This window comes from Dendrobates tinctorius, unplaced genomic scaffold (assembly GCF_039654945.1).
Source record: "Dendrobates tinctorius isolate UK_male_01 unplaced genomic scaffold, ASM3965494v1 ptg000113l, whole genome shotgun sequence".
Lineage (NCBI taxonomy): Eukaryota > Metazoa > Chordata > Amphibia > Anura > Dendrobatidae > Dendrobates > Dendrobates tinctorius.
The window spans coordinates 16277384-16298681 of NW_027361781.1; the positions used below are offsets into that span (position 1 = coordinate 16277384).

General features: G+C 40.6%; 1 protein-coding gene across 1 annotated transcript in view; it reads right to left on the minus strand.

Annotated features, from left to right (window-relative positions):
* Positions 1–735: 735 nt before the first annotated feature.
* Positions 736–21298, minus strand: part of LOC141101015 (aquaporin-3) — a 48352-nt gene continuing 27789 nt past the window's right edge. Inside the window, exons 2-6 of the mRNA XM_073589806.1 lie at positions 8457–8583; positions 7732–7869; positions 5275–5393; positions 2532–2749; positions 736–2177 (exon numbers count right to left, since the gene is read on the minus strand). Coding sequence (XP_073445907.1) covers positions 2009–2177; positions 2532–2749; positions 5275–5393; positions 7732–7869; positions 8457–8583 — 771 coding nt within the window. The 3' untranslated portion in view covers positions 736–2008. The remainder of the gene's footprint in view (positions 2178–2531; positions 2750–5274; positions 5394–7731; positions 7870–8456; positions 8584–21298) is intronic.

A 21298-nucleotide genomic window follows, 5' to 3' on the forward strand; every position in this document is an offset into this window, starting at 1 on the left:
TCCAATCCAAAGGCAGAGGGGCTGTCAGCCCTGTGCCAGCTTCCGGAATGCTGCGATCTTGTTTGATCACAGTATTTCGGGGGTTAAAGTGCCGGGAGCAGTCTGTGACCACTCTTGGCACCTAATGCAGGGTGTAAGCTGTCAGAATCAGCTGACACCCAGCTGTGATCGGCCACGCCCCCCCGTGAGCGCGGCCGATTGCGACGACACAATGATCCGTTCATGGTCAAATTGGCCCAGGTCACATGGACGGGTCATTATGTCCGATGTCAGAAAGGTGTTAATCATTACTGGCTGTCCCCACCCCCTAATATCAATTGACCACCATTTGCTCTCTCCATCATCAGTCTCAACAATTCATCACCATTTGCTGTCCCCATCCCCAGTCTCAACAATTCATCACCATTTGCTGTACACCATCCCCAGTCTCAACAATTCATCACCATTTGCTGTACACCATAGCCCAGACAATAACAGATGTGAAGGAGTGGTGGAGACTCAGCGCTTGACCTGGGAAGGGTGAGTAAAAACTGCAGTTGAGGGATATGAGTTTTCCGAAAGCGGTAAATCCCTGTTAGCTGTGGAAACTTGACATGAGGGATAAGATTGTTAATCATGCACCTAAATGTAATGTCCATTAATGGTTCGTACTGAATATACAGTCATGCAAGAAAGGTAAAACCAGAGCCAACGCATGGACACAATGTGCAAAGAATGAAAGGGACGCACATCTCATATTTTCTATAACAATATTGTATTTAGTGGCACGTAAAATATACTCAATGCACAAGCAATTGCAACAAGGAATATGTACAAAGCTTACAGCCGCCATCATTAGCGTGATATTTCAGAAATTACAACCTCTTCTTAAAAAAGAAAATCATCATAGAAAACCCCCACAAGCATTGATGAATGGATAGTAAGTGATACCGCACGGTAACGCACCATAGTGGCTTCCAGTTTATATGTGATTGCAGTCAATGGTCCGGCCTGGCTCATAATATTACAGAAATGCCCATTGGGGCCACACCTACATTGCAGTAGATTTACCCATTGCATATGCATCCAGTACAGCCATGACACAGTAACATTGATTCTTGGGGCCCACTGTTCAGCTACATGCAGAAACAACATTACAAATTTACTTTTACTTCTATAGAAAGCTAATTTGGCTGGCTTGTTTAATGAATAATTAGATTATACCTTTTTCTGCAAATTGTGAATAATGTGTAACAGCACTACTCATTAGCACTTATTCACAGCGGCCTACCGGAGGATTCTCCTGCTCCTCTGTCGGCCAGTCCGAGCCTGTATATATGTTATACAGAGAAGGTGGTCGATCACTGTATAAGGAACACCTATTGGACTTCTAAGACTTTTTGGGCCAAGACTATATGCATGTAATTCTAATATTTCCTCAATGTTTTTTGCCTGTAAAAAAAATACTAAAATATTAGAAAATGACATTGTTCCAAGTCAGAAAAGTTAAATATTTAGTTATAAGCTCCAAGCGGCATTCAGTGCTATAATGAGGAACAGTCAAGAAGGGAAGTGTCCCCCAACCTTGTGCTAGGTCCTGCCAAACTTCCTCCATCCCGGACAAGAGGGATCAGACCTGGACAATTTTCCTCCCTATTTGATACCATTACGGAGAATGGAAAGAGAGACGTTGATGGACACAACCCGAGCTCCTTCCTTCTCTCCAAAGGCTCCATAGTAGCTATAGGGATCACTTGGTTCCTGCCCTAGTAAAGTGACAAAAATATTGTCTAACGAGACTTAATATAGCGCTCTTACATATCTCAATGTCACAGTCCATATATGCTTTATGTACAGCGCATGGTAAGGGAAGACGGATTTGCTCAATAGGGGAAGACGTTTTTGCACATCTGACAATTTACTAATGATATACAAGGAATTTCTAATGTCTAAGACACACGGTGGTCGTCCGCTATTTTGTTCTTGGCTGGTGACAGCCGTGATATTTAGTCCTCCAGTGGCTGCTTCTTTAGATCCTCTCTTTGTGTTTGATGTTGGCCAACTTGACATTTTCTTGTTCTGTAGACGCTGGTGCAGGCTCAATGTGGCAGCCAATCATTAGTTGGTAGACCAAAACTCCACCAACAGCTCCCAGTAAAGGTGAAACGATGGGAACCCACCACCACTGTCCACCAGCACTATGGAAACAAAGTGATTTTATCAATATGTTGCATATAAAGAATACAATATGAAATCTTAATGTACAGAAGGTAAAATACGAGATTCCCCATTAGATGGTGTCCTGTGGTCCATGACTCTACTAAAGTCAATGTCACTGACCCTGAGACTGAGGATTTGTGTACAACCTCCTTCTTGCTGCTATCTCTAACATTGCAAGAAGAGTGGACAGAGCCGAGAGAGTCTTCAGGAGCAGGAACTCTGATGGATTTGTATTTTTTTTTTTTTTGCACAGCACCCAGGTTGGGAAGAATTAGGTATGACGTATGGTACTAATTTTATTATTGTGATAGGAAAAAACTTCCAACACTTACGTAAAGACTTCTGTGCCCCAGCCAGCCAAGGCAGTGAAGAGACGTGGTCCAAAGTCCCTAGCGGGGTTGACGGCATAACCAGAGTTGAAGCCCATAGACAATCCAATGACAAGAACAACAAATCCAACGGTGAAAGCCTCAAGCCCACGAGGAATAGGGTTGTTGTAGGGGTCAACAATAGCCAAGACACAGACGACCAAAGCTGCAGTGCCGATAAACTGAAACAAAAATGAAGAAGTTTTTATAATATTAAAATAAAAAATATTAGGAAACAATTTTCAGGAAAATTAAAAAAAAAAAAAAATCAACCAATATGGTCACCATTATATCTCCAACCAAAATAATATTTACAATGGGAAAGGCAGATGTGGGGTCTGTAGTGATGGCACCACTAGTGATTACCTAGCTTTCCCAAAAATAATTTTTAGCATGAGATATTTTACATGGGAGACGTTATCTTTAACCAAAGACATGGAGAGTCCGGAGTCGTAATGGTTTAATGAACGTTTGTTTTCCTGACTTTGAACAAAGAACTCATTGAAGCTGAAGCAGAGAAGAAGCATCTGGTGCGTTGTCAAGGTCGAATTTTTAAGACATGTGAGGGCTGATATTTAATTACGGAGACATGTTTCAAGGTTGTAGGAGGTCAAGAGATAGGACTGAACAGGATTGGATCAGGTCGCTGAGAGCTACTGATCTGAGACAAATATGTGTACAGTGCGTATCATATTGCAACAGGCAAAACAGGACCAATCACTCAGATAATCATGAAAAGGAACTTAAAGGTGAAGGGGTTGTCAAAAAAATAACATACAGTATATCACTTATTGACCGCAAAGGTAATAAACAGATAATCCTTGGAGTTCGACTACTGGGGACCCTACAGATCACCCATAGTTCCCTGTGTGAACAGAGTCGTAGTGAGCATGTGCGACCACCCCTACTTTTACTGTTTACTGTATAGGAGTGATGGTCGCACATGCTCACTAATGCTACTTTCAAAGAGTGACGTTACACCCCTCTTTCTCAAGATTGGTGAGGGTATCGGCAGGCAGATTTCTAGTGACCATACATTTAGCATCTATCCTATGAACAGCTTTTGGTTATATAACAACCCGTTTAAGGATTCCTTTGTTCATTACAGATTACATTTATAAGTGATCAATATAAATTTTTACCTTGTCAACACATTGTGTCTTGAACTAATCCTGACTTTTATACTAGTGTATGTCAGAGCTGCATTTATGATTCTGCAGTGGTCAGAGTGAAAATCTACTAGTCGTCTTCTCATTTATTGCCTGCGCAGAGAATAACAAGGTGATTTTCAACTTGTGCTCTGTAGCTAAACTAAAGCTAACTATCCCTTCCAGCTGTACAGTACCTGCGCTGAACAGGAACATGTCTGACAACAATCTTGCAGACTGTTTTTAATAACACGCAGAAGAATTATGAATGCAGCTCTGGGTTATAATACAAGTTTATACTTTCAAAAGTGTATTTTTTATATTGTATGTGAGCCTTCAATTAATTTTGGTAAGTAAAAAATGGCACTAGTGGAGGTTCTTGATGCTCTACCATGTGACACCATAGTTATGCTGATTGTGAGCCTATATAACTTAAAGAAGTTGTGAACTACTTGGACTTCTTCTTCTTATACCCCTCGCTTGGCCCCCATAAAATAATAAAGCCTATACTCACCTCCCATGTCGGCACCGTTCCTGCGGTGTCGGCACTCGCTCTTCCCTAGGCTCGCATGCTGTGGTTGGAACATGTGATGCCTGTACCCAATCAGCGCTGACGTCACTGTCCCGGCCTCCTGGCGAATTGAGCAGGAAGAGGAAGTCCGAGATCAGTTGCAGCCCGGACTTCCTGTTCAAGTCTGATTTTTCCAAAGGGACGCCAGTGCTGATTGGGCACTGGCATCACGTGTCACAACAACCGCAAGCAAGCCCCGAGAGAGCGAGTGCCGACACCGGCGACACAGCGCCGGCACGAGAAGCGAGTAAAGGTTTTATTATTTTATGGAGGCCGAACATTTTGATCAAGAAGGGGTTGTCCTAGTAGTGGAGAACCCCTTTAAGCTAGGCATTTTATCTACATAGCTTCCCATGGGCAGATGTCAGAACAGTTGGGCCTGGCTCCTGCTCTGCCCCATCTACTGTATATTGAGGACGGTTGACAAACGGTAAAGTTTTAATACTAGAGACAGCAAGGACCGTCCCAACTGGGTACACCTTGTCACGGTGGGATCACTTTCATGTTTTTTGGATCAAAATAATGTTAACTAAGTTAACTAAGTACCCTATATTATTTACATGAACTATTACTATTTGCTTTTTTTCTTACTATAGGGTATATAACCATTTTTGTTTTTTTTCTTGGGTTTTGCCTGTCAAATTGCCACAGTGTGAACATGCTCCTATACATTGCATGTATACCAACTTATACTCCCGCTCATTTTTTTGGTTTTGCTATATGACTTAATAGGATTGTTATGTGCCTTTTTTCAGTGTCAATTCCAGCCAGCAGACCATCTTCTTTCCCGTCTCAATGACATGTCAAAAGATTTCCATCACCCTTTAAAATATCTTTTCCTCATGCTGAGTTACCATTAGGCTGAGTATTAAAAAACTTTCTGTGTTGGTGGCCCTATGACAACCCTTACTAGCCCTGCACTCAGTTCTGGACCTCTGAAGATCCAATCAGATTCAGCAAATCCCTGAAAAGAGAGAAATTGTGTCACCTGATCAAAGAAGCCGTTTAGCAGAGTGAGATGATTCGTAGGGTAAGTGGCGAAAATACCAGCTGTGCCGTTATCACCCGTCACATAGAGACTGTCATTTGCAAAAGACCAGATGGCATCTGAAACATTGGAAAGTGAAAAGGTTATCTAATGCTTGATAAGAAAATATCAAGCCAAATACAATGCAAAATCTGTAATATAGATATGAATGTAGAATTAAAGGAGTTGTCTAAGGTGGAGGTGGGGGTATAAAAAAAATGGGGGACATTATACCAGGATGTGGACATTATACCAGGATGGGGAACATTATACCAGAATTGGGACATCATACCAGGATGGGGACATTATACCAGGATAGGAGACATTATACCAGAATGGGATCATTATACCTATATGGGGGACATTATACTAGGATGGGGACATTATACTATCATGGGGGATTTTATACCAGGATGGGGACATTATATTAGGATGGGAGACATTTACCGGGATGGCGGACATCAGAATGGGGGACATTATACCAGGATGGGGACATTACACCAGTATAGGAACATTACACGAGGATCGGGGACATTATACCAGGATAAGGAAATTATACCACAATGGGGGACAATATACCAGGATGGGGACATTACACGAGGATCGGGGACATTATACCAGGATAAGGACATTATACCACAATGGGGACATTATACCAGCATGGGGGACATTTTGCCAGAATTGGGACATTGTACCAGGTTGGGGGACATTATTCCAGAATGGGGAAATTATACCAGAATTGGGGATTTTGTACCTGGATGGGGGATATTAAACTAGGAAGGGGCCATGGTTGAGGAAAAATGTTATCTCATGTGGCCAAGGAATGGGGGAGATTATTCCAAGAAGGAAGGACATTATTACATGGGGGGAAGGAGCAAACACATATGTCTTTATAGGATCTAGAATGCTACAAGGGCCATACATCTGACCGACATGCAGGTGGGGGCCCAGGTCTAAATTTTGCACCGGGGCCCATTGGACTCTAGGCATTTTGTCTGGATTCTCACAGTAGCCTGGTATTTGTATGGGTTACTTGTATTCGTTTCCGGCTCCATAATTATTCAATTGTTTCCAATTTAACAATCACACTTAATAACATTGTTGCCATTTGCATCTTAGTTCCTTGGTTAAGATCCAGCTAATTATAACAACCTGTTGCTGGTGGAACCTGTTTGTTTCAGGTTTATCGTCCAATTGGGCCCCTAACAAAGAATGATCCGGCATCATACAGTGAGTGCTGCACCCAGATAATTATCGCTTCCTGCAATTTCCTAATGGATTTTTTTTTACTTCTGAACCATATATCACTCGTGGGACAAGGCTCAGTCCTGGGTGGAACCTGCTGTATTTGGCAGGAACATTATAAGCTTAGAAGTGGGAAAACCTGAATAAGTCGCTTCTAATATATTTCATAGTTGTCATATTTGGGATGGAGAAGGGTGGAAATGTGTCTATGGAGCAGGTAAATAGTCCTTATAATCGTTAATCGTCTTTTATGTAATTACATCCTTTACATCTTCCTCAGATCCGCTCATTATATAAACTTCTCCCAAATACGGTGTGTGTGGTGTCATATGAATATTCGGGAAATATTTGCCATTCATCTCTCAGTGCAAAGAGGCATCACAAGGAGAGCAGCAAGTGAAATGTGAAAATGTGAGGCTTGTAGGGCCAATAGATCACAAAAATCTGATGCAAATTACTATATTCTGTATTCCACTAATGGAACAACAAAGAGGACAGTGTAATAAACAGCCTGAAAACTGGGGGAAACTCTGGGGAATTGCCATTTATGCAATGATACAATAAACTTTACCTTCTACCTTTCTCTAGTTTTAGCTAATTTGTGTCTAATTTGTCCAATGCAAGAGTACATACATTTGACCAACATGCTGTTAGGGGCCCAGGTTCAAATTTTGCATCGGGGCTTATCAGACTTTAGGTATGCCACTGGGTGTGCAGGTATATGAAGCTGATCAGCCACGCCAAGGGGCATCGAACACCTGTGCTTGGTTTGAACAGTCATGTTGTGCTGATTGACTCCTTTAGAATCAGTGACAATATAGAGCACCTACATATGTGATTGCTTCTTCTTCTGGCTCATAAAGGAGGTCATCATGGGTGGCCCTTTATTTTGATCTTAGATGCCCTTAAAGGACATATGAATGGTGGGGGGGATATCAATTATTTCAATTCATTCAATCAGTAGATCGCTTTTGTCCACTTAAAGACTCGGTTCTTCTGACCATACGACTATTGCCTAAACTCATCCAATACTTCCAAAACCGGCAATGATCCAATGTTTATGTCAAACTCATCTCCTAGATCTGTGTTCCACCAACTTTTGGCTTTCCAGTTGACAAACTACAACTCCCAGCAAGCACTGATGATTTACATAATATTCTGCATTTGACTTACCAAAGTACAAGCCGTAAACGATGCCGGCTCCGAGGAACGCTCCTAGAGTCTGAGCCAAGGTATACACAGGGAGCTTGATCCAAGGTTCTCTCGCCATTAAACACAAGGCAAAAGTTACGGCTGGATTCAAATGGCCACCTGCAGAAGACAATGGAATTGTAAGGCACAATGGAAAGAGGACGAGGTCTGTGCTCTCTATGGAGAATGTCAATAGACATATACATTTGAGGTTGCTATAGCCTGATCCTATATTAAAGTGATTGTCCAGGCTTGGGGCTCAAATATGCAGTCACTCTATGCGAATCTTCGCTGTGTGCAGTCAGGATTCTATGGTGCTGGTAGGGGGCGAGTTTTATACTTACGGCCACATTCCAACTAGCCATGTCCGGCCTTTCTCATTTCACTTGTATTGAGTGAAGCCATGCACGTCTAGTCGGCATGTGACCGCATATATGCAAATCGCATACTTGTGATTCTGAACGTCTGGATGTTTCCAGTCACTGACAGTAAGCAGAGATCTTGAACGTGGTGAGAAACAAGCTGTAAACATTTTCGTTATGCAGTAGAAGCCCCTTTGTAGATTTTTCTGCCCTCTGCACCCAAATTGTAGCCTAATGATTTGACCTTTTACAATACACCGGCCAACTCCAGGGCAAAGAAAATGGCAGCACCTTACGAGGAAGACGGGTTCAGAGTCCGGAATATCGCACATTGCTCGTACATACCTGAAACTTGTCCAGCGATGAGGATGCCGAGCATCACGGCAAATCCAAAAGCCATATTGACAGTCAAGAACTGACCGTGGGTACCTTTACTGAGGACGACCTGCGCAACCGAGCCGCAGCCGAACATCTGCAGAACAGAAAGAGACCCGGACATTATTACTATGTCTCCAAACACAAAACCTCTGCCCTCACACAACACTAAGAATACCAGTAACTGACCGAGGCGACACTTATCTGTACTCCCTAGCTGTGCTTACTAAAATCCCCCAGCTTGTTCAGCATCTGCAAAGAGATTGTCCCAGTGATATGCATTCCGCAATGTTTTTTCAGGCAAAAGAAGAAAAAACGAGACATGCCAAAAAAAAAAGACCACCTTAAAATAACAATATTTATTTATAAATACATAGACTGTAAGAGGCGAAAAACAAAAACATAAAATCACTTAATAAAAGGGGGATTACAGAGCAAACTTTGTAACTTACTTATAATAAAGCTAATGTCATACAGAGACTGCAACAGCAGAATAGTGAGCGCAGCTCTGGAGTATAATACAGGATGTAACTCAGGATCAGTACAGGATCAGTAATGTAATGTATGTACACGGTGACTGCACCAGCAGAATAGTGAGTGCAGCTCTGGGGTATAATACAGGATGTTACTCAGGATCAGTAATGTATGTACACAGTGACTGCACCAGCAGAATAGTGAGTGCAGCTCTGGAGTATAATACAGGATGCAACTCAGGATCAGTAATGTATGTACACAGTGACTGCACCAGCAGAATAGTGAGTGCAGCTCTGGGGCATAATACAGGATGTAACTCAGGATCAGTAATGTAATGTATGTACACAGTGACTGCACCAGCAGAATTGTGAGTGCAGCTCTGGGGTATAATACAGGATGTAACTCAGGATCAGTAATGCAATGTATGTACACAGCGACTGCACCAGCAGAATAGTGAGTGCAGCTCTGGAGTATAATATAGGATGTAACTCAGGATCAGTAATGTAATGTATGTACACAGTGACTGCACCAGCAGAATAGTGAGTGCAGCTCTGGAGTATAATACAGGATGTAACTCAGGATCAGTAATGTAATGTATGCACACAGTGACTGCACCAGCAGAATAGTGAGTGCAGCTCTGGGGTATAATACAGGATGTAACTCAGGATCAGTAATGTAATGTATGTACACAGTGACTCCACCAGCAGAATAGTGAGTGCAGCTCTGGAGTATAATATAGGATGCAACTCAGGATCAGTAATGTAATGTATGTACACAGTGACAGCACCAGCAGAATAGTGAGTGCAGCTCTGGAGTATAATATAGGATGTAACTCAGGATCAGTAATGTAATGTATGTACACAGTGACTGCACCAGCAGAATAGTGAGTGCAGCTCTGGGGTATAATACAGGATGTAACTCAGGATCAGTAATGTATGTACACAGTGACTGCACCAGCAGAATAGTGAGTGCCGCTCTGGAGTATAGTACAGGATGTAACTCAGGATCAGTAATGTAATGTATGTACACAGTGACTGCACCAGCAGAATAGTGAGTGCAGCTCTGGAGAAAAATACAGGATGTAACTCAGGATCAGTACAGGATCAGTAATGTAATATATGTACACAGTGCCTGCACCAGCAGAATAGTGAGTGCAGCTCTGGAGTATAATACAGGATGCAACTCAGGATCAGTAATGTAGGTACACAGTGACTGCACCAGCAGAATAGCGTCATACTTCAGACATTTACATTGGCAATATATTAGCATATAAACAAAATGTGAGCATTCTACAAGATTAGTACAATCCTCTCCTAAGACACTCTCTTCTGCTTAGAAGGATACATTTCCTGATCAATTTATGCAAATATTGAGAATTTTGGAGATATGATGGTGATGAAAACAGCAATCACCAGAGCAAACATAGCGACTGCTAAGCAGACATGGCTCCCAGCCCAGGCTTGATTTAGCTGCTGAGTAGATGAACTGCATGCTGTAAACATGAACTGGTTACTGAGTTTGTGAAACATTCTGCATTAATCGCTCACACTCACAGTGATCGCTGATTATATTTACAACCACTTAATTTATTGTGTTCATAAAATACTTGACAGTGAAGGGATCATCACTGAGAGTAATGAAGCTGTGATGCCTGTCATCATGTATGTCTGGACAGCTTAGCACATCACTTCCTAACCCATCACACACATCCTGTGGACATCACAACACAGAATAATAGGGGAGATGACGCTCCACTTACACAATTGTCAGTTAACTGTTTTCTTCAAAAATAAAGTACTGTGAAATGAAAAACGGAACATTGGCTGTAATGCAATATGTTTATGTGGTAAAGAAATAAAAAACATAAGCGCAAAAACTATGACTAATAATGTGTACTACAGCATCTGCATCCCTGCAAATAACAGATCAAATTACATTACTTATATCCTTGTTTATGGGGGCAACATTAAAGTAGTTATATTCTTGTACATAGGGGCAGTATTATAGTAGTTATATTCTTGTACATAGGAGGCAGTGTTATAGTAGTTATATTCTTGTACATAGGGGCAGTATTATAGTAGTTATATTCTTGTACATAGGGGCAGTATTATAGTAGTTATATTCTTGTACATAGGAGCAGTATTATAGTAGTTATATTCTTGCACATAGGGGGCAGTATTATAGTAGTTATATTCTTGTACATAGGAGGCAGTATTATAGTCGTTATATTCTTGTGCATAGGGGGCAGTATTATAGTAATTATATTCTTGTACATAGGAGCAGTATTATAGTAGTTATATTCTTGTATATAGGGGCAGTATTATAGTAGCTATATTCTTGTGCATAGAAGGCAGTATTATAGTAGTTATATTCTTGTACATAGGGGGCAGTATTATAGCAGTTATATTCTTGTACATAGGGGCAGTATTATAGTAGTTATATTCTTGTACATGGGGGCAGTATTATAGCAGTTACATTCTTGTACATAGGTGCAGTATTATAGTAGTTATATTCTTGTACATATGGGGTAGTATTATAGTTGCTATATTCTTGTACATAGGAGCAGAATTATAGTAGTTATACTCTTGTACATAGGGGGCAGTATTATAGTAGTTATAATCTTGTACATAAGAGTAGTATTATAGTAGTTATATTCTTGCACATAGGGGGCAGTATTATAGTAGTTATATTCTTGTACATAGGGGCAGTATTATAGTAGTTATATTCTTGTACATAGGGGGCAGTATTATAGTTGCTATATTCTTGTACATAGGAGCAGTATTATAGCAGCTATATTCTTGTACATAGGAGCAGTATTTTATTAGTTATATTCTTGTGCATAGGGGGCATTATTATAGTTACATTCTTGTACATAGGAGCAGTATTATAGCAATTATATTCTTGTACATAGGAGGCAGTATTATAGTAGTTATATTCTTGTGCATAGGGGGCAGTATTATAGTAGTTATATTCTTGTACATAGGGGGCAGTATTATAGTAGTTATATTCTTGTACATAGGGGGCAGTATTATAGTAGTTATATTCTTGTACATAGGAGGCAGTATTATAGTAGTTATATTCTTGTGCATAGGGGGCAGTATTATAGTAGTTATATTCTTGTACATAGGAGCAGTATTATAGTAGTTATATTCTTGTATATAGGGGCAGTATTATAGTAGCTATATTCTTGTGCATAGGAGGCAGTATTATAGTAGTTATATTCTTGTACATAGGGGGCAATATTATAGTAGCTATATTCTTGTACATAGGGGCAGTATTATAGTAGTTATATTCTTGCACATGGGGGCAGTATTATAGCAGTTATATTCTTGTACATAGGTGCAGTATTATAGTAGTTATATTCTTGTACATATGGGGCAGTATTATAGTTGCTATATTCTTGTACATAGGAGCAGAATTATAGTAGTTATATTCTTGTACATAGGGGGCAGTATTATAGTAGTTATATTCTTGTACATAAGAGCAGTATTATAGTAGTTATATTCTTGTACATAGGGGGCAGTATTATAGTAGTTATATTCTTGTACATAGGGGCAGTATTATAGTAGACATATTCTTGTGCATAGGGGACAGTATTATAGTAGTTATATTCTTGTACATAGGGGGCAGTATTATAGTTGCTATATTCTTGTACATAGGAGCAGTATTATAGCAGTTATATTCTTGTACATAGGAGCAGTATTATATTAGTTTTATTCTTGTGCATAGAGGGCATTATTATAGTAGTTATAGTCTTGTACATAGGAGCAGTATTATAGTAGTTATATTCTTGTACATATGAGCAGTATTATAGTAGTTATATTCTTGTACATAGGAGCAGTATTATAGTAGTTATATTCTTGTGCATAGAGGGCATTATTATAGTAGTTATATTCTTGTATATAGGAGCAGTATTATAGTAGTTATAGTCTTGTACACAGAGGCAGCATTATAGCAGTTATATTCTTGTACATAGGGGGCAGTATTATAGTAGTTATATTCTTGTACATAGGGGCAGTATTATAGTAGTTATATTCTTGTACATAAGGGCAGTATTATAGTAGCTATATTCTTGTACACAGAGGCAGTATTATAGTAGTTATATTCTTGTACATAGGGGCAGTATTATAGCAGTTATATTCTTGTACATAGGAGCAGTATTATGGTAGTTATATTCTTGTACATAGGAGCAGTATTATAGTAGTTATATTCTTGTGCATAGGGGGCAGTATTATAGTAGTTATATTCTTGTACGTAGGAGCAGTGTTATAGTAGTTATAGTCTTGCACATAGGGGGCAGTATTATAGTAGTTATATTCTTGTACATAGGGAGCAGTATTATAGTAGTTATATTCTTGTACATAGCAGGTATTATTAAAGTAGTTATATTCTTGTACTTAGGGGGGCAGTATTATATTAGTTATATTCTTGTACATAGGGGCAGTATTACAGTAGTTATATTCTTGTACGTAGGGGCATTATTATAGCAGTTATATTCTTGTACACAGAGACAGTATGATAGTAGTTATTTTCTTGTACACAGAGGCAGTATGATAGTAGTTATATTCTTGTACACAGAGGCAGTATTATAGTAGTTATATTCTTGTACATTGGGGCAGTATTATAGTATTTATATTCTTGTACATAGAAGCAGTATTATAGTAGTTATATTCTTGTACATAGGGGTAGTATTATAGTAGTTATATTCTTGCACATAGGAGCAGTATTATAGTAGTTATATTCTTGTACATGGGGGCAGTATTACAGTAGTTATATTCTTGTACATAGGAGGCAGTATTATAGTAGCTATATTCTTGTACACAGAGGCAGTATGATAGTAGTTATATTCTTGTACACAGAGGCAGTATTATAGTAGTTATATTTGTCATGGTTTGAACAGGGTTCTTGCCCTGCACTCACAGGGTGTTCGTGGCCTCTTTCTGGATCTGGGAGGTGTATTTATACTCACTCTTTACCAGGGTTCTCTGTCAGCTATACTGTTGTTCTGGAGTGTCTGACCCCTGGTGTGCGTGTATTTGCGTAGTTTATTTGCTTCCCGTGTATGACCCAGTCCATACCCTCACTCTGTACTCCGTTTCTCGTTTCGGCACTATTGTCTTTTCCGGTTCTGACCTCCTGGCTTGGCTATCGTTACTCCGTTACAGTTTGTCCCTATTGTACCGTCTATTGCCCGTTCTGGTTTTCTGATCTATTGCTACGTCCTGACTATCCATTCTGTCTAACCCTTTGGTACTGTATTGCTATCTCGTGCTTTGACCTGGCGTGATCTGGTTTCTGTCTCTGTCTATGCCCCTTGGTTACACTGTCCAGTAGTTACCTTTCTAGGAGTTTCCCTGCAGCTCCTGGCTCTGTGGCGCTGAGGCCACGCCCCCAGCAGTCACATGCTTCAGGTCCTGTGAGCTTGGAGCATGCATTGTCACCACTGAGACCCCGCTCCGCAGGTATCTTTGTGCACAGTCTTTGTACTCAGGACACGCGCACTGGCTCAGTGAGCAAGTGCAGTGCGGTGTTCTTGACAATATTCTTGTACATAGGGGCAGTATTATAGAAGTTATATTCTTGTACATAGGGGCAGTATTATAGTAGTTATATTCTTGTACATAGGGAGCAGTATTATAGTAGTTATACTCTTGTACATAGAGGCAGTATTATAGTAGCTATATTCTTGTACATAGGGGCAGTATTATAGTAGTTATATTCTTGTACATAGGAGTAGTATTATAGTAGTTATATTCTTGTACATAGGGGACAGTATTATAGTAGTTATATTCTTGTACATAGGGGACAGTATTATAGTAGTTATATTCTTGTACACAGAGGCAGTATTATAGTAGTTATATTCTTGTACATAGGGAGCAGTATTATAGTAGTTATATTCTTGTACATAGGAGGCAGTATTATGGCAGTTATATTCTTGTACATAGGGGGCAGTATTAAAGAAGTTATATTCTTGTGCATAGGGAGCAGTATTATAGTAGTTATATTCTTGTACATAGGAGGCAGTATTATAGTAGTTATATTCTTGTACATAGGGGCAGTATTATAGTAGTTATATTCTTGTACATAGGAGCAGTATTATAGTAGTTATATTCTTGTACATAGGGGCAGTATTATAGTAGCTACATTCTTGAACATAGGGGACAGTATTATAGTAGTTATATTCTTGTACATAGGGGCAGTATTATAGTAGTTATATTCTTGCACATAGGGGGCAGTATTATAGTAGTTATTTTCGTGTACATAGGGGACAGTATTATAGTAGTTATATTCTTGTACATAAATAACAGTATTATAGGAGTGCATTATATTGCATATAATCGTATATTTTGTGACTTGATTTACCCCTTTATACATGTTCTGTTCGCTGGCATTAAACAAATCACCAATCATTATCCATTCACAGACATCCAGTGTATAGTACATGGACTAATGTACATGTTTGTAGCACAGTCAGTCAATAAGCCCCATTGTGCTCTAATGTGTAGTCAATGGAACATAACAATCCTATAGATTGAGCAAACAAAGGCAACTTGAGAAACTTCACAGACTTGTGACATGTTGCAGCTGATGATCTCCTGAACACATTACCCCAAACTCACTTTATTTCCTGAAGGGGTAAATTATGTCTTTATAATTTGATAAATAGAGAGTGGAATATTTTTGGCTTGGCGGCCAGCTGGCAGTGCCAGCCTGCTGTGGATCCTGTTCTTGTTTGCTGAGTGGGTATCCTGTTGGGCATGCATCCATATGAATGCTAAGACTGCATTGTGTGATGTGTGCAGAGGACTGTTTGGTGAGTGTGATGTGGCACCGCTACATGGACTCATGCAGACAATAAAATCTATGGGAGTGGAAAATTTCACGTCATGGCAAATTCCAAAAACATATGCAAAAACTGTGATCGCCGTTCAGGGGGCCCAACAACTCTAGCACCATAGAAAGAAGCCACTCGTCTAACCCTTAAGGCCCCGTCACACACAGCGAGATCGCTAGTGTTAATGCTGATTTTGTGACGCAACAGCGATCTTGCCAGCGATATCACTGTGTGTGACACGCATCAGCGACCGGCCCCCTCCGCTGGGTATCGCTGATCATGCAGGAGTGTCCTAGGCCATTTTTGTTATCATTGGTCTCCCGCTGGCCTGCGCGCATTGCTGCGTGTGGCAGCAGGAGACCAACGATCAGCGAGCTCCCAGCACTGTAAGATGACGCTGGGAGCTGGTATCCAGGGTAAATATCGGGTAACTAAGAGCGCGCGTCGCTTAGTTACCCGCTGTGTTCCTTGGATACCAGCGTCCTCGCTGGTGAGTCTGCCTGTTTGACAGCTCCCCAGCGATCATGTAGCGAGGCACCAGCGATCCTGACCAGGTGGTGTCGTTGTCGGGATCGCTGGTGCGTCGTTTAGTGTAAAGGGACCCTTAATCTCTGCCCAACGAAAACTAAATCTCTGAGCACGCCAAAATAGGAGGACACCCGAGCATACTCTGGAAAAGCCCGAGCCACGAGTATACTCACTCATCACTATTTCCTACCTTTATCCTCAGTAACCAAGAACCTCGACTCTACTCTGACTTACAGTATTTATGGATTTGTCAATAATATTTTAGCTTCCATTACGGAATTTTGGGATGAGATACATTTCAATGGATTGCATAAAGTTGAACAAATCCGTCAGATCATGAGTAACCATGTCAATGGGCTGAAGATTGTCTAAGGGGGCCAGACTTTCAATGGGCTAATTCTGACCTGTCTTGGCTTAATACCATGGGAACACCAACACTTAGACCACTCTTATCTTAAGATTCTTCAAGAACACCAAAGGAGGAGTCAAAACTCTCAAATAAGTTCACTTATTTGTAATTTCCATCCTCCCATTATCTAAAACTTTTCTTTTAAATTTAACAGAAGCCATCAGTCCATGTTCATTGCAAGACTGATACTGAGGCTGCAGGGCGTCTTGCTTCCTTGAAGTCTAGGGATGTATACCCTTAGTACGGTAATGCCAGGCACTAAACTATATATAGACTCAGGTTAACAGGATAAAGGCCAATAACTGCAGCAAACACCACACAACAAGCCTCAGGCTACAGCCCATAAGTGGATAGATAATAGATAGATAGATAGATAGATAGATAGATAGATAGATAGATAGATAGATGTCAGGAACACCGCACTACACTCGCTCACTGAGCCAGTGCACGTGTCCTGAGTACAAAAAACCGTGCTCAAAGATACCTGTTGAGCGGGCAGCAGCGGTGACAATGCGTGCTTCAAACTATCAGGACCTGAAGCACATGACTGCTGGGGGTGTGGCCTAAGCTCCACAGAGCTAGGAGCTGCAGGGAAACTCCTAGAAAGGTAACTACGGGACAGGTTACCAAGGGGCATAGACAGGGGCGGCAACCAGATCAAGCCAGGGTCAATGCACGAGATAGCAGGACAGTACCAAAGGGTTAGACAGAGCGGATATTCAGGACGTAGCAATAGATCAGAAAACCAGAACGGGCAATAGACGGTACAATAGGGTCAAACGGTTGCGGAGTAACAATAGCCAAGCCGGAAGGTCAGAACCAGAGAAGACAATAGTACCTAAAACGTGAGACGGAGTTCAGAGCAAGGGGACAGGCAGGGTCATACACGGGAATCAAACAAGCAATGCAGTACACGCACACCAGGGGGTCGGTCAGACACACCAGAACAACAGTATAGCTGACAGAGAATGCTAGTCTGGAGTGAGTATAAATACCCCTCCGAGATCCAAAGAGAGGCCGGCAAAAGTTAACCCTGTGAGAACAGGACATTAACCATGTCCTAACCATGGCAATAGATAGATAGATAGATAGATAGATAAGAGAGAGAGATAGATAATAGATGGATGATAGATAGAGAGATAATAGATAGATAGATAAGAGAGAGATAGATAGATAGATAGATAGATAGATAGATAGATAGATAGATAGAGAGATAGAGAGATACTAGATATTGCAGAACCTGCAGATTTATGTAGCTGAGAAAGAGAATTTATAAATGACAAAAAAAATAAATTGGTGAAGATTTTTTTCATCGCCTGTTCAGTTGACCATTAAAAAGTATCAGCTACTGAGGTTTTTTAATTTTTATTATTTTTTTCAAAAGTCTTTGAAAATAATGCTTTTTACCGTAGGAGATTTTCCAGCATGGTGGGTCTTCCACTTAGGATGACTTGGGATGAATGGTTGAGTCTCTTTTCACTAATTTCTGAGACATCGCTAGGAAACCCCCCAGTGTTTCCCGCTGCTCACCATTACACTAGCCATAGCTAATGACAATGGCAAACATAAATCATGCACCAGTATAATGGGGATTCTCCTAATTCCTCAGAGGAGCTTTTATGAAGAATGATCTCCCTAGAACCTAAAACTCTTCACCTGTAATGTGTGCACAGCGATCAGTAGATTATATATGATGGCTTCCTGCCCAGACAGAAACCACTGGAATGTATTCACTTTTTTCATTGTTCCTTGCATTGCAAAAGAATGGTAGATAACACGCGAATGGCATGCAGCATGAAACCAGTGACATAGGAGAAGAAAGTGGGCAAGGCTGGCATCGCTGTGCAACATTGCTCTATATTAATATCATGACTCTGGGAAAGTTGGGTATCACAGAGGTCAGAAGAGGACAAGCCAAGGATTTCTATTTACTTGTGATTTGGGAATTTTGGGGGGGAAATATTCTTATTCCGCTTTGGACACAGGCGTGGCATCTTATTTTACAGACATGTTAAATCTCCACCTTTTTTGACTTTGGTAAAGGACTTTGGACTTGACCAAATTCTTGCAATTATGAACTTTTAGAGCTATGCCTCCAGTGGCCAAAAAAGATACTGCAGCTTCTATGGTCGACTAATGAATGTCAATATTTCGTACACTAGGTTTCCTTAAACTGACACGTCTCTGTCAAAACTGGTCATTGACCTCCACCTCTTGCTTCTTCTGCAACACATTTTTCCACAACCTTCCCCCCTTCCTCTTACATTATAGGCTGCACCCACCACCTCATTTTACCATTATGCAATGTTGTGCCCCCACCTCGGTGACAATGTGTACTCCACCCTTTCCTCAATTCACAGATTCGTGCACTGTGATAATTTTTCCAAAAAAACAACACTGAGTCACTGCGCACAGTCACCTCGCCATCACTAACTTCACCGTTTCATGACCATCACACCCACGTCCTAGCAGATCACTTCAAAGCTTCTCTATAAAGTTCTTATGACCTTTGTCATTTTTCCAGGGTGACTTGCAAACATTTAAAGCTGAATCTTGATGGCAAAGTTGAGACAAGTGTACAAATGGAATAAAAGCAACGATAAATTAATAACCTTCACCTTTTCAAATGTGTCCACAAGGGAGAACATTACCCCTTAAAATAAGACCTACCCGGTGTATAAAAGTTCCTGTATCATCATGTTCCACCAAATTCTGTTTAGCCATTTGTTAGATGAATCTGAGAATCTTGGGTGATAGTCGAGGAAATCTGGGTGCCGTAATGGCTGTCATACCAGCTGTCACTCAGGTTTAACTTTCGGACCACAACTAACCATTCAGGAGACTGGGAAAATAGTAAGAGTTAAACTGGAGTCCATATTTCCAGAAGTAAGAGTAGTAGGGGGAATTTTTGTTTATTAAGTGCATGTATTTTTAGCAAAATATAAGTTTCATGAAAAATGTATCACTTTAATTCTACATCCTCTATGTATCATAGAACATAGCATTCTGTAGAATGAGTTAATGGGGTTTTTCCAAGATGTTAAGTTATTCGCTACAGAGCCATGTTTTTGGGATCATGGAGCGTCCCAGTGGTCAGACTTCAGCAATCTAGCTATCCTAATGGTTGGTGATGACTTTCTGTCTTGGTAAAAGTGAATTTGTCAGTGACTCCTTTTGATGGCAGAGTTGTAATATATCAGAATACTTTGGACAGAAGATATGAGGGTTACAAGCCTTTCGGTCAGAACAAGCCCATTGGCAAGTTTACCGATAGCTCGTTCTGCAGACTTCCATGTACTGTGATACATAGAAGCTGTAGAAGACAAATGGTGCAATATTTTTAATGAAACCCTAAGCAAAAATGGACACAATTAAGTACAAACAAAGGTTTCTGTACATTCTCTACGTAAATACCTAAAGCCTAGTGTGTTGGCTCTGCTGATGGCAATAGGACATGCAGTAAATCATTATACAACCTCAGTATATGATATAGAGTATATAGAGTATATGATGTATCCAATAGTCCAGCTTTATCAGACTGAGTAACTGTAAGTGCGAATCACTGTGATGGGTTTTCTTCTACTTTGAAAACGGGAGGAAAATGTTTCTTCAACTGAAGAAAATGACGCAAAATGTTTGGAACATTTTACACTGCAACAGCAACAGAAAAGTGGCCAGGCTCCTTTACATGTTGCACAGTTGCAATATTTTGTATCAGTGCCTTTTTTACCATATAGTGTATGATGCTTTACATTTTTATATTTTCACCTAAGAATATAAGACTGATCAGAATCCAAATTAAGTCTGTGTACTGGTGGGACCTTGATCTACTACAGCTCCTTACTCCATGCTACTCAGCCATATGAAATCCAGAAAAGTGGGGGATGACCAATGTGGCCACAGTTCAAAAAAGTGAAGCATGAAATATTCCTGATAATTTCACATTCAAGTCCCCACCTTACAGGATCAGGGTTATACACAGATACTATGTGTTTGTTTGGGGGTAACATGTATACAGATCTGTTACAATGTGTCATTGTCACACTATGACGGTCTTTGGTAAAGAAAGGGGCCTCAAACTGTCCCTGAAAGTGGAACCCTAACTATCCCTGTCCTGGGGGAACTCTTGATGGGAGAGAGGCCTGAGTCTCTGACTTTACTATGCTCCTGATATGCCCTAAGTATGTCCTAAGCTGTTCCCTCCCCCTCCAAGTATGTTATAAACACGTAAGACAAACAGGGATAACAAAAAGCAATTTACATACAAAAATATTCATCAAGGTTAGGAAGGAATAAAGGGAAGGGTAAGTAGGTACAAATGAAATGGTAATAGGATTATGCAGAAAGCATACACCCAAAAACAGCAGACAACAACCTCCAACAGCAACTACATGTCATGGACTGACGGAACGCACCTAACTAAAAATACGTAGCGGCTAGGTGCGTTCGCAGTCCGGGGTCCACTGTGCAGAGATGTTAACTGCTGCTAGACAATGATGAACAGAATATAACAGAAGGTAGTCAGACACCGGCGGGAAACCACTGACTTGGTGCATGTGAGAACAG